Source organism: Octodon degus, unplaced genomic scaffold (assembly GCF_000260255.1).
Source record: "Octodon degus isolate 3935 unplaced genomic scaffold, OctDeg1.0 scaffold00418, whole genome shotgun sequence".
In the NCBI taxonomy this organism is placed as follows: domain Eukaryota; kingdom Metazoa; phylum Chordata; class Mammalia; order Rodentia; family Octodontidae; genus Octodon; species Octodon degus.
The window spans coordinates 284,263-298,545 of record NW_004524994.1 but is presented as its reverse complement, the minus strand read 5'-3'; the positions used below and the strand labels follow the sequence as shown (position 1 = coordinate 298,545).

The 14,283-nt window shown below is 51.3% G+C and overlaps 1 protein-coding gene across 1 annotated transcript in view; it reads left to right on the top strand.

The window, feature by feature from the left end:
* Positions 1 to 747: 747 nt before the first annotated feature.
* Positions 748 to 14,283, top strand: part of LOC101579566 (cytochrome P450 2S1) — a 16,044-nt gene continuing 2,508 nt past the window's right edge. The window contains exons 1-7 of the mRNA XM_004648482.2: positions 748 to 1,142; positions 2,245 to 2,410; positions 4,477 to 4,626; positions 5,358 to 5,518; positions 5,605 to 5,784; positions 9,711 to 9,852; positions 11,155 to 11,342. Coding sequence (XP_004648539.1) covers positions 969 to 1,142; positions 2,245 to 2,410; positions 4,477 to 4,626; positions 5,358 to 5,518; positions 5,605 to 5,784; positions 9,711 to 9,852; positions 11,155 to 11,342 — 1,161 coding nt within the window. The 5' untranslated portion in view covers positions 748 to 968. The remainder of the gene's footprint in view (positions 1,143 to 2,244; positions 2,411 to 4,476; positions 4,627 to 5,357; positions 5,519 to 5,604; positions 5,785 to 9,710; positions 9,853 to 11,154; positions 11,343 to 14,283) is intronic.

Below are 14,283 nucleotides of genomic sequence, written 5' to 3'. Positions count from 1 at the left end.
TGGTCGTGTTTTAACCTGTGCACAGGCGACAGCTCGTGGGGGGGTTTACTGGGGACTGATCCCAAGCCCTTTGCACTGAGCTAAACGCCCAGCCCCTTTTGATGTTTTATTTACAAACGGGCACTCTCTAACTCCTAAACTGCCTAAACTAGACTGGAATTTATAGACTTCCAGCTGCCTCCTCCCAGAGCCCTGGGGTGACAGGTGTGCACTACCACAGCCATCTGGCTGTGTGTACCTATCTAATCCTGGATACTAACACTATGCACGAAATTGTTCAGTGGGCTCAGGGAAGGTAAGCTGTGAACTCCGACAGTGTGGTTTCCCTTCCCTCCTGTTCCTAACCAGTGTGCAAAGTGCTTCTAAGTAACAGTGAACGGATTCATCAGACCGGCCCGGCTCCAAAGCCTACTTCTGCCACCTGGCCTTTGACGTAGGGAGGGCCAACCGATTTACCTCTGGACCTCAGACTCCTAGTTCTTAAAGGCCTCCTCCCAGTTCACTGCGATAAGATGCGGGAGGAGACTGGCTCAGACTCCGCACATGCACACACGCACGCACGCACGCCCGGATCACAGCAAAGAGGGAGGTGGAAGCGAGCAAGCAGGGCCACGCGGGGTTACCGCCCGGCCGGCTGAGGCGCGGCGGCTGCAGGGAGCCCGAGTCTCCGGCTCGCAGGTGGCTCCTGTTTGCCTACGTCCTACCTGGGCCCCAGGCGCTGTCTCCGCCCCCCACTCACCCCACCCCCGAGCCCGGGGAAAGCCTGTGTGTCCGTAGATCGATCAGTGCGTGTGTCCCCGACCTCTGGCGGCGGCAGCTGAGCTAGGGAGCAGCCAGCCCGTAGGCTAGGGGTTCGGGCCGCCCCGCCCCTGCGCCCGATTTCTCCAGGGAGGGAGCCGCCCCGCGCCCGCCCTTAACCCGCCCGCCACCGGAGCGAGAGCCGGAGCAGAAGCCGCCGACCTGCGGAGATGGAGGCGGTCGGCACCTGGGCGCTGCTGCTCTTCCTGCTGCTCCTCCTGCTGAGCCTGGCGCTGCCCGCGAGCCGGGCCCGAGGCCACCTGCCCCCGGGGCCCGCGGTGCTGCCGCTGCTGGGGAACCTCTTGCAGCTGCGACCCGGGGAGCTGTACGCCGGGCTGCTGCGGGTGAGGGGTTGAGGGGCGTCCAGCGAGCCGCCGGGGTGCCCTGGAGAGGAGCCCGAGCGCCACGGCCGAGGGCCCCTAGGTTACTCTAGGAAGGAGGTGGGGCAGGAGTTCCGGGGCAGAAGGACCGCATTGCCCGGGGCTGGGGTCAGGAGTACACTGTCCAGGCTCAGAAGGCGAAAGACGCGCTGGAGAAAGGATCCCGTGCTAGGGGACCAGGGCTCGAGAGAGGCGGATCCTGCAACATCCTGGAGAGGTGGCGAGAGCAGGAAGCAGGGTCTAAATGGCCAGGAGTCCCATCCTGAGGGGCCCTCAGGGCAGGGAAAGTGGTGGGCAGGGACCAAAGCGGAGGAACAGAAACCCTCAAGCCCGTAAGTCCCTGGTGTTTAGTGGGCTTGAACCGCCGCGGGGAAGGGACAAAGAAGAAAGGCGTGGGGGTGCAGGACACGGTGGAGGCTGAGAAGCTGGAGGCCTTCGGGTTCTAGGAGGGGCAGGTCCGGCTGGAGGAGTCGGGAGGAATCGTTGTGGGAGGGTGGGTGTAGCACAGCTAGCTGGAAGGGAGCTGGGCATTCCTGGAAGGAGGGGGGACTCCCAACCCGCGTGGGAGTGGAAAGAGGTTCCCTATTTTGAAAGATTCTGAGGAACTTTAAGGACATAGGAAGGGGTAGGCGTCTTGGGGAGAGAGGGCACAGGTGCTCCGCTGCACTTGCTCTAGAATGTGAGGGTGTTAGCAGGGACTGGGGAGGGGCCCAGATCTGGGAGAAAAGAGTAGTGGGAGACCAAATTTGATTCTGGATTGTCCTGGGGCAAGAGGTAAGGACCAGAAGAACCAGGATGGGAATTGGAGGATAGGTTTGGAGAGGGAGCCTGGAAGCCTGGTGCAAAAGGAACTGAGCCTCCAAAGGGGTCTATTCCACGTGTGCCATCCCAGCACTCTGCCAGGCTGAGGAAGGAGGATGTGAAATTCAAGAGCAGCCAAGAGGTCTATTTCTGCTTGAGGGAAAGAGACAGGCCTCTGTTAGAGGAGGAGGAAGCCAGGACTCATGAGGGCCTGGGCAACCCCTAGCCCCACCGCAGCTACTGCTTTCTCCCTCCCTGTCCACAGCTGAGTCAGAAGTATGGGCCGGTATTCACTGTGCACCTGGGCCCCTGGCGGCGTGTGGTGGTCCTGGTTGGGCACAAGGCTGTGCAGGAGGCCTTAGGAGACCAGGCTGAGGAATTCAGTGGGCGAGGAACCTTGGCTACGCTGGACCAGACTTTTAATGGTCATGGTAAGTACTGAGAGGAGATGGAAATTGCTGGATCCTGCTGGCACTCATGGGTATGTAACTTTGGCACAGGGCTTAGTGACACTGATTCCTTGTCTAAAACATGGCCTAAGACTTAAGTCTATTACATAGGGTTGTACTAAAGATGGAATGAGGGCGAGGCCTGCGCACATACTAGTTGCCAGGCTTTATCAGTGGTAACAATCACTGATCTGGTTCAAGCAAGGCTTGGGGAACCAATAAGCAGGCACCTCAAGAATGTAGACATGGGGCCAGGGAGATAGCTCAGTAGAATAAGCGCTTGCCTGGCAAGCTCAAGGACCTGAGTTTAATCCCCAGGTCTGCCAAAAAAAAAAAAAAAGAATGTAGACATCCTTCTCTGGTGACACAGAAAGCAGCAGCCCAGGGCTTCCTCTGCCAGCAACACAGCAGTGACAGAGGCAGCCCCTGTCTTGCTCCTCCAGAGCACCCAAACCAGTGGGAAGCTAGACTTCCACCAGACAGTGACAGCTCAGAGCCGTTCACCAGGACAGGCAGTCACAGGCCAGCTTGGGGGAGTCCCTGGAACTATGGAGACGCTCCTGATCCAGCATGTTCAGTGCAGAACATCAAGGAAGTCTTCCTGGAATACACTATGTCTTAGGGAAGACTCAGGTGACTAGGAAGGATATTCCCGGCAGAAAGAGCAGTGTGAACGAAAGAGCGGCGGTGGGAGAAGACACAGTCATCCACTCAACTGACAATCTCATTGTGCCTGGTCCTGCGCTGGGTCCTGGGACACAGGTGACCTGTCAGATGCAGTGTCTTCTTACATTGGGACAGGTGCCTTGTAATAAGACAGCAAAGGGAGCCGTCTGAGCTGAGACCTAAAGGATGTGTGGAGTTAGGAAGGTCATGAGTAACACAGGCACGATGACAGCAGGGACACAGGGCTGGGGGAAGGGAGATGATTCTCACTTTGATGAAGTGAAAGGAAACTCCTGCACTTGTAGCACATAAGTAATAAATCCAAAAAATCAGCAGATGCCTGCTTTGGTGTTTGGTTCTTGGGTTTTTGTTTGTTTGTTTGTTTTTTTGTTTTTTTCCATACCAGGAATCAAACTCAGGACCTTGCGCTTCCCAGGCAGGCACTATGCCACTCAGCTATCTCCCTGGCCCTGGTCTTTGGTTTTCCTGGGGGCCTATTCCCCTGTGTTTGTTGAGGGGGGGGGGGTTGTACTGGAGATTAAGCCGAGGGCCTTTGCACTGAACTATATCACTAAAACCTTTATTGTTTTTAATTTGAGGCAGGGCCCCACTGAGTCACTCAGTGCAGTCACTTTCAATCCTCCTATCGCAGCCTCCTAGGCACCGGGGTTGCAGATGTGGTCTATACCTGGAGCTATGGATTTTAAGCAGCACAAGAAGATAGGTAGAGTTAGGAAAATCCTCTGGGTGCTGTATGGGGCAAAGCTGAATGCTGAGACCCCAGGAAGGAGACCAGCTGGGTCTGTGCAGATGCCAGGGGATAGGGAGGTAGGGGCAGAGCCAGAGACCAGGACATGGATGGTGGACTGAGACGGGGAGAAGCCAGGCACTGAGGCCAGTTTGGGCCAAAGGGGCCAGGGGAGGAACACCAGCAGGAAATGTCCAGGATCCACTACAAGCTGTCATTCAACAGGTAGGAACACTGAGAGCTCGGAAAAGGGGATCTGTCCAGAGCAGGTGTCTTGAATAAAGAAGGAAAATGGTGCAGTTTCACCCTCTTCCCTGTGTTCTTCCAACTGCAAGGCAGCAGTGCTCCAGAAATGCTGAGGCAGGAGGATGGGAGGAAAAGCAAAGAGGGATTAAATAGGAGATGGGTGGAGAAAGGAATGACTCTTCACCCATCCTGGTTAATCACAGAGCAGGAGCCATGAAGTCTCGCATGCTCAGGAAAATATCCCCTCTAATCCAAAGTAAAGGACAGAGGAACCGGTTCAATTATGTATTTATTGAGCACATAGTGAGTCCTCTTCCCTGGGCCAGGCAAGTACGGACTCAGGAGGAGGGAGGGGCCAGTCCCTCCTTGAGTCTAGCTTTCTGCGCAGGGGTTTTCTTTGCCAATGGGGAACGATGGAGGCAGCTGAGGAAGTTCACCATGCTGGCTCTGCGAGACCTGGGCATGGGGAAGCGCGAAGGCGAGGAGGTGATCCAGGCGGAAGTCCAGCGGCTGGTGGAGGCCTTCCAGGGGACAGAAGGTGAGCAGGGTGGGACCTGGGGGAGGACATGCAGGAAGGGAAGCCCAGGGTCCAGGCCTGGGCTGGGGGCTCTGTTCCCTCCACCCTCTGTCTCTGTCTTGGTCCTGCCATCCTCCAGCATCCAGGCATCTCAGCCTGTTTTGTTCTGTTTTGTGATGGTAGAGACCTTTGCCCTGAGAAAGATCTCCAGATTTTTTATGTATTTTATTTCAAGGCAGGATCTCTCTAAGTCACTAATTTTTCCACATCGAGCTTAAACTTGTGATTCTCCTGCCTCTGCCTGCCAGAGTACTGAGATTATACTGTGTACCACTGTGCCTGTTTATTTTTCTTTTCTTCCTTTTTTTTGGGGGATGAGGGGTGGTAGTACCAGGAATCGAACTCAGAACCCCACACTTGCCAGGCAGGCACAGCACCACTGAGTTAACCCCCAGCCCTATGCCTGTTTCTTTCTACTATTTGTCCTTCCCTCCTTTTTTATGTTTAACCTTGTGTATCCATCTCCTGCCTGCATGCCTCTGTCTTTCTCCCTGCCCACCTGTCTGTCTACATCACTATTGGTCTGTGCATGTGTCGCTCCCTGTTGAGCACTGTCCATCCATCTGTCTGCCTGTTGGTCTGTCCATGCCTGTCTCTCTGGTTGGGTCTAGTGTCCACTCTGTCCCTGCGTCTGCTGCACGCCAGCTTCCCTCTTCACCCCCACAGCTTCTCCCTTGCTCCCCACCCTGCAGGACGTCCATTTGATCCCTCCCTGCTGCTGGCCCAGGCCACCTCCAACATCGTCTGCTCACTGCTCTTTGGCCTGCGCTTCTCCTATGAGGATGAGGAGTTCCAGGCTGTGATCCGGGCAGCTGGTGGTACCTTAATGGGGATCAGCTCCCCATGGGGCCAGGTAGATGGATGGGCCCCCCCCCCCAGCCACACTCCTCAAAAGTTCTTGCCATGCCCCTTGAAAACCAGCAGTGCTTCCCCCTGCAGACCTACGAGATGTTCTCCTGGCTCCTGCGGCCGCTGCCCGGCCCACACACACAGCTCCTCCGCCACTTGGACACCTTGGCTGCCTTCACTACCCGGCAGGTGCAGCAACACCAGGGCGACCTGGACACCTCAGGACCTGCGCGTGACCTTGTTGATGCCTTCCTGCTGAAGATGGCAAAGGTGGGGAAGGTCGGGGGAGGCTGTGTGTGGCCTCTTAGGTGGGGCTGGTGGCCTGACTGGTCCCCCTAGGACCCTAGTGTACCTGGGCATCTCAACCAGGTTGCTTTCTGCATCTGCTTGTGTGTGCAAGTGTGTTTTCTATGTGTCCTCCTGCCTTTTGTCTCCCCATCTCTTTGCATGTTCTCACTGCCTCTCTGAGGCCCACTCAGAAAGCCTGGGTGGCTGCCTAGGTGGCTGGCACCTCATTGTCCCTTGCGTCTCTTCTTTCCTCCCTCCCTCCACACCCCTGTAATCAGGCCCTGTGCCCAGGGTCCTGCCACCAGCAAGTCTCATGGGCACTTCTCCCACCCACTGCCTATCTCCCCACCATACTAGATGGGAATTACAATTAAGTAATTTAAAAAGACTTGCAATTTAAAATTATGTTAATAAGGTCTACTGTATGAATTATATAAGAACAATTTCATATTATAAGAGAAAAAGGAAAAGTTTTTTCTTAACCCTGTGGCCCTATTTCTGTCTCTTCTGGCTCTTTCACCTCTTTCTTGCTCTCTCTCTTCTCTCTCTCTTCTCTCTCTCTCTCTCTCTCTCTCTCTCTCTCTCTCTCTCTTTGTTGGTAGTGGGGTTGAACTCAATTGAACCTAGGACCTTTGCAGCAAGTTATATCCCCAGCGTTTTTTTTTTTTTATTTTGTATCTTGATTCAGGGTTTTGCTCAGTCACTAAATTGCCCAGGCTGGGCTCAAATTTGCAGTCCTCCTGCCTCAGCCTCCCAGTGTCAGTGTTATAGGCATATACCACCATGCCACTACACTTTCATTTTTTTAAATAAAACATGTTTTTAGGATTAGGAGGTAGCTCAGTGGTAGCACACATACTCAGCAGAGCAAGAAGGAGAGGACCCTGCATTGCATTCCCAGCCCCAGTCAGCACAGGGCAAGGGAAAAGGTGTGCCTCTTTTTAAATATTTTTATTTTTATTTCTTGACATAAGGTCTCACTATGCAGCTCAGACTCCTAGTGATCATCCTGTCTCAACCTCCCCAGTTCTGGGATTATATTTGTGCACCATTACACCCAGTTTCAGTGGCTGGCATGGTGCAGCCAGGATTCCGGGCCAGCTCAGCATGTGGTACAGCACAGCATGTGGGACTGAACCAGGTCCTTGCCTTTGCCAGGGAGGCACTTAGACGGCTGGGCTCTCTCCCCAGCCCACATTCATATTATTATATAATCTCCAAAACTTTTTTTTTTTTTAAACAGTACTAGAGATTGACCTCAATAGCACTTTTTGACTGAGCTACATCTCCGTGCCCCTGACCACCACCTTTTGTAAAAAGACGGAGTTTTGCTAAATTGCCCAGGCAGGACTCAAACTTACAGTCTTCCTGCCTCAGCCTCTCTAAATCCTGGGTGATAGGCATGCATCCCTACACGTGCTGTAGAACTCTGCTCCTCTTGCAGAGCTAAATCTCTATGCCCATTAATGACCAACTGCCTACATCTACCCCTCTGAGGCTGTTGGCAGCCTCACTGTGCTACTTTCGTCTGTGAATCTGACCACCCTAGGTATCGTGTATAAGTGCAAGCATACCATATTGTTCTTTGGGGACTGGCTTATTCACTGAGTACAGCATCCTCAAAGTCCGCCCATATTACAGGATGTGGAGGCAAAAAAATAAAAAATAAATAAAATAAAATAAAATAAAAATTTTAAAAAAGGAAAAATAGGGGCCGGGGAGATGGCTCAGTGAACTAAGCGCTTCCCTGGCAAGCATTCAATCCCGGGTTCCGGTTCTGCCAAAAAAAGGATGTGGCGGGACTTCCTTCCTTTTAAAGCCTGAGTAGTCTTCCCTGGTGTGGACTGTGTTTCCCTGAAAATAACACCTAATTGGAAAATAAGCACTGGTCACTGCCACGGTGATGGCCAGTGTGATGCAGCAGATTCTAGCTCCCTGCTCTCTTGTGGTGGCTACTTTGGTTTTTTGGCTTTTGTTTTTTTGGGTGGCTACTTTGTAACTACAGGGAAGATAAGGTACTTGGAGCAAGCTTTGTTTGTTTGTTTGTTTGTTTGTTTGTTTGTTTGAGACGGGTCTCACTATGCAGTTCAGGCTGGCCTTGTGCACACTTGTCTGGAATAGGCAGGGATCCTCCTGGCTCAAACTCCCTAGTGCTGGCATTACAGATGTGTGTCACCACGCCCGGTTTCGGCCACACAGTGGGCATTAGCATCTGGGACCCAGACAGCACGCCTAGGGATCCAGGGCTGAGACTGAACAGCACATGGGGCCGGGAGTTGAACGCGGGTCCTTGTGTTAGGTGCTTATGCCTCTGAGCTATCTCTCCAGTCCCAGAGCTGGCATTTTTGATCTCTAGTTTTCAAGGTTATTTTCTGGTTGGATCTTATTTTAGGGGAAAGGGGAAAAACACCATATTCTGGGTATCAATTCATCTTTCAATATATATTTAGGTTGCTTCTGCCTCATGACCATTGGGAATAATTCTGCTATGAATATAGGTATATGACAAGTTTTTGAGTCCTTACTTTTAATTCTTTTTTGGTTTTTGGAGACAGAATATTACCATGTAGTTCAGGCTGGCCTTGAATTTACTACCTAACCCAGCTTGCCTCAAACTCCCAGCAGTCCTCTTACCTGGCTCCACAGTGCTGGGATTACAGGGGTGCACCACCACACCCAGATCTTGTTTTTGATATATCCAGCAGAGTTGCTGGACCTTATGGTTATAGTATTTTTTTTAATATTTTCTTTTGCCGGGCCAAGGAGATGGCTCAGTAGAATAAGTGCTTCCCTGGCAAGCGCAAAGGTCTGAGTTCAATCCCTGGTTCCGCAAAAAAAAAAATCTTTTGTACCACTGGGGAGGGTAGTACCACTAAGCTGTATCCCAGGAGATCCCTTTTCATGAGTTATGAGTCTTGTTTTATTTTTGAAACAAAGTCTTGCAGAGTTTCCCAGGCTAACCTCAAATTGTAGTTTCCTTGCCTCAGTTTCATGAGTAGCTGGGGATTGCAGGCATGCACCATATATTTTTTTTTTCCCTTAGGACAGGGTCTACCGGGTCTACAGGGTCTCACTACATAGATCAGACTCGTATTGATTCTCCTGTTTTCAGCCTCCCAAAGGCACCACTACTCCCAAAGGCCGAGTCTCAGTGATGTCTCAGCAGGCCCCAGGGGCGGGGCCTGCACAGCACAACGGGGATGAACCCAGCCGATGTGCTCTGCCTAAGCAGGCACTTTAGTCCACTGAGCTATCAGGCTGGCCTGTGTGTATCTTTAATTTTCTGAGGAGCTGCCACACTTTTCTCTGCCACACAACAACGACACCACTGTACATAGGCAGCCATTCCTCCGTTCTTCACCAACATTTCTAGGTTGTTCTTTGTGTGTGTGTGTGTGTGTGTGTGTGTGTGTGTGTGTGTGTGTGGGCAGCTCAGCCCACCAGGGGGCGGGGCTGGCTGGCATGTGGTGCTGGGGGATTGAACCGCGGTCCCTGTGCTTTGCTAAGCTTGTTCTAAGTAGGTGCTTTAGACCACTGAGCCATCTCACCAGCCCTCTAGGTTGTTCTTGTTTTGTATTATTTGGTTTTGGTCTTTTGAGACAAGGTCTTGCTGTGCAGTTTAGGTTAGCCTCAAATGCAAGATTTTCCTGCCCTGGTTTTTCCATTTATTTTTTTCTTCTCTCTTTTTTTCATATTATTTGTCTTTTATTTTGTACTCTTTATTTCATTCTTTTAAAAAGTTGCAACCAGAGCAAATGAATACCAAGAGCCCACTTGCCAACTTTTCCAAAACATTAAACTCCCTGCTGAAGCTTAAACTTGCTACTCTGCACCCCAAGACTGTGTCCCCTCGACCTCTTCTTCCCTCAGCCTGTGTTCCCTGAGCCCCTCTGCCTGGTTTCTTCCAGGAGAAAGAGAACTCCAACACGGAATTCACTGAGAAGAACTTGCTGATGACAGTCACTTACCTGTTGTTTGCTGGGACAATGACAACTGGTGCTACTGTCCGCTATGCCCTCCTGCTCCTTCTGAAGTATCCTGACGTCCAAAGTAAGAGCCTTCCTCGCCTACCAGCCAGGCCCCAGGGGCAGAAGGAAGGTTCAAGAAGCAGGCTGTGCAGTTTCCAGAACAGCCAGGCTGAGGGCTTGTGGTGCAGCAAGGTACAGTGAGTGACAGGGCGGCTGCAGGGCCTTTGTCCCCACAGTGCAGTATATTATATGCTGTTTTTCAATCGTGAGGAGCCATGGAAGGCTATCGAGCAGGGAGAATACAGGGTCATATTTAGATTTTGTTAAAATCCTTTGGGCTGCCCTGCAGAACTGGGCTGTAAAAGGTAAAAGAGGGTGCCAGGAGCCCAGGGGGGGAACACAGGGACCTGAAGGGAGAAGACAGGGCTGGACAAGGCTGTGAGGATGAAGAAGGAGGCAGTCTCAAAGGACAAAAACGGAGGGATATGGGCAAGAACAAGGCTGAAAGCTTTGACTAGGAACAGTGGGCCCATCCTGAGAGGCAGGATGGGTGAAGAAAGAACTGGTTTCAAGGGAGACACTTGGGCCACTTTGGAATAATCTGAGTAGGGCCTGGGGCCAGTCACAGGCAGGGATCCAGGAGGTTGTCAGACAGTCAGGTCAGGGCCCACGATTAAAAGTTGGAGTCCTCAGCCAGGCTTGTGTTACTCACCTATAGTTCCAACACTCTGGGAAGCTGAAACGGGAGGCTCTCGAGTTCAAGCCCAACCTGGGCAGTTTATCAGTTTAGTGAGACCTTGTCTCAATAAAAACTAACTGAAATAAAGGGATAGGGATGTAGCTCAGTGGGAAGCTGAAACGGGAGGCTCTCGAGTTCAAGCCCAACCTGGGCAGTTTATCAGTTTAGTGAGACCTTGTCTCAATAAAAACTAACTGAAATAAAGGGATAGGGATGTAGCTCAGTGCAAAGTTCCCTGAGTTCAACACCTGGAAGAAGAAGACAGGAAAAAGGAGGATGAGTGATAAGAGGTGGGCATGGGGGGGAGCCCCAGTGAATTGTGGGTAGGACAGCTGTGTTAAATGCAGGCTGGCCAGTGGCGTGGCCTGGCCTTGTGGTGTCTATGGAATTGGCTGTGATGTTAGGCAAGTGTCTTGGGGCTCGCTGGGCCTCAGTTTCCTCATCTGCACCACGGGTTGTAGTGGGATTATAGGACAGATGTAAAGCCCCACCCGCACACAGAACAGGCTGGCCCCAGGCTCAATGAGCATTCGGAGGCTGCTCCTGCCTGCTGCCAACCTCACCCTGAATCACTGCTGTCCGAGACAATGGGGCTGCTCAGAGGAGGCTCAGAACCCCTCACCCCTACTCTCTTCTCACTTGCAGAGCAGGTACAAGAGGAGCTGAGGCGGGAGCTGCCAGAGGGCCAGGCACCAAGCCTGCAGGACCGGGCCCGCCTCCCTTTCACGGATGCAGTGCTGCATGAGGCGCAGCGGCTGCTGGCGCTTGTGCCCTTGGGCATGCCCCACGTCACCACCAGGACCACTTGCTTCCGAGGGTACATGCTGCCCAAGGTGGGTCTAGGTTGTATGCTGAGACAATTGCTATTGATGTATCTGAGCTTTTCTTTTTTTCTGTATTTTAGGGAAGGATCATAGGGTGTTCAGGGTCTCACTACTAGATGGGACTCATAGTAATTCTCCTGTTTACAGCCTCCCAAGTGCTGGGATTACAGGCTCGTGCCACCATGCCCAGTCTCAATTGTCATCTCAGCACACCCCAGGGGCAAGGCCAGCAAGGCAGGCCCAGGGATCGAACCCCTGGCCCCTGCACCTGCTTGCAGGCACTTTAATATGCTGAGCTATTTGGCCGGCCCTGAGCTTTTCTTGATTAAGAAAAAAGAAAAAAATAAATAAATAAAAAATGGTACAGGGAATTGAACTCAGGACTTTGTGCTTGCCAGGCAGGCGCTGTGCTGCTGAGCTATCCCCCGGGCTCTTTGCATGTGTTTACTGAGGATTGAACCCAGGGCCTCCATTGTACTAAGCTACATCTTCAGCCATGCCTTGTTTTTGTTTGTTTGTTTGAGACACGTTCTCACTCTTACTAAATTGCCCACGTTTGACTCAAATTTGCAATTCTCCTGCCTCAATCTTCCAGTGCCAGAATTACAGGCCTGGACATCTTGATTTTAATTTCTTTCTGTCCTTGTGCTTACTTCAGCAGCACACATATATTAATTTCTTTCTCTCCTCTGTTAGACTTTACAGCAGACACCCAGGCTCTGTTCCTCTCCTTTCCTTCCCTCTTTCTCTGTCCCCCTCCTTTGTGGAGTCGCACCCCTTCACTGGAAAGCAGTAAAATCTAGAAGCTACCACGAGGGGGCGATATAGCCCAGGTCCTGAGGTCACAGCACAAGCCACTCCTTGCTTCATTGTAGAATGGAGCCACAGCTGTTGAAATCCAGCCCTCTGTGGCTGCAGTCCTGAACAAATTACTTCATCCTGTGAGCCTCAAAATGCCCCTCTTATAAATTTGGAACAGTAGTAGCATCTTCATGGAACTATATGATAGTGCTTATACTTTTTTTTTTTCAGTACCAGGGATCAATTTTTTTTTTCCCCACTTACAAGGCAGACACTTATGCCACTAAGCTATATCCCCTGATAGTGCTTATAAAACAGCTCCGATCTCAGTGGCTGGGATGGGGGGTGGGAGGGGTTCTATACACTGGGCATCTGGAATATAATGTGAAGGAGCCTGCTGTGAAACACGCCTGTCACCCCATCACTCTGGGAGGCTGAAGCAGGAGGATCACACAACTGAGCAACTTAATGAAACCCTGCTTCAAAATAATAAAATAAAGAGCTAAGGACGTGGATCAGTGTGAAGGCTCTGGGTTCTACTCCCAATACTACCAAAAAATAATAATATAATCAATACTTGGCGACCTGCCCTAATTGTTTTTTGCTTTTCTGTCTTTCTTTTTGTGAGAAAGAGGCTCTTGCTGTGCAGTTCACAGTGAGCTCTGAACTCAGTATGTAACCCAGACAGGCCTTGAACTCAGCGGTCCTCCTGCCTCAGCTCTATGAGTTCTGGGGTTACAGGAGGCATGTGCCATCAAGCCCAGCTCCCAAGCATTATTCTGAATACCTGCTGTATGCATCGTCTCATTTCACCACCCAGGCAGCCTTCTCCCATTACCAGAAGGATCAGACTTGGGCACTCCTGCCTCAGCCTCCCAGAGTGATGGGGCTATAAGTGTCTTTCACCACACCTGGCCTCTCAACATCATTATGTTGCTCCTGCTGCTGCCCAGTGTATAGATCCTACCCCCATCCTTGCCACCAAGAGCTGAATTGGTAGAGTGTTTTGGTACTAGGAATTGAACTCTGGAACTTACGCTTCACAGGCGAGCGCTTATACCACTGACCTATCTACCTGGCTGGGTTGAGGTTTTACACACATTAATGTAGTGGATATACGGTTATACTGTAGCAAGGGAGCAAGGAACAAAGAACAGAGCCTAAGGAAACTGGCCCCTTGTGAAGCCAGCAAGCTGGAGACAAGGTAGTAACAGATTCCCGGAGACATCACCCTGTCTATTCTTTGTTCCTTTACCTGGGAAGTTACCATCTACTGCTACATAAACATAGAGTTTGGTGAAGGTTGGAAGGCAATGTAGATGGCAGTTTGTTTGCACCAAATTAGTTATGCACATTCCTTCGCCTGTTTGTAGCCCTCAATAAATGTGAGAGGTTTCCCTGGCTCAGAGCTCACTGAGGGAGAGACTAATCTCAGTGAGACCTCCCAAGCTACATTAATCAGGTCTTCTGGTTGTTTCTTTTGGCTCTGACTAATGACATACAACATATTATCTTATGGCATATCTTAGCTATATCTTAGCTTAGGAGACTTTCCGAGGGCACCAGCCTACAGAAAGAGAGACCAAACATGAACCCAGAGCCAGTGCTTTCACTACTCCCATCTGCCTTTCTTTTATTTCGAATACGCCAACATGGCGCTTTTTTCCTGGAGCCCCTCACCAGCCCAACTCGGAGCCCATTAACCAGACTCTGCAGCACAGAAATCTGCGCCCTCACCCGCCTTCAGCCACCCGCCACACTCCCGGGAGACAGGGCCCTTTGGTCTGATCTGCAGCTGCTGCTGTCCCTGAACCTGGGCCAGGCAACCTCACGGCCAGCCCTCCCCACTCACCCTCAGCTTGCCCTCAGAAAGACCACAGCAGCAAACAGCTGAACTCTGACACATTCCACGGAGAGGTGGCTGAGGATAGGCACAGCCAAATGGCAACACACTCCCAAAGTTTCAAAACCAAGTATAAAAATACCAACCTCTGTTCCATTCTACCAATGGTTACATTTGCCATGATGTCATCATTTTCATTGTCATTGTCTTGTTCTGTTCTGTTGGTTTTTTTGTTTATTCTTTTTTTTTTTTTTTTTTTTTTAGGGAAGGGTCTACAGGATGTTCAGGGTCTCACTACTAGATCAG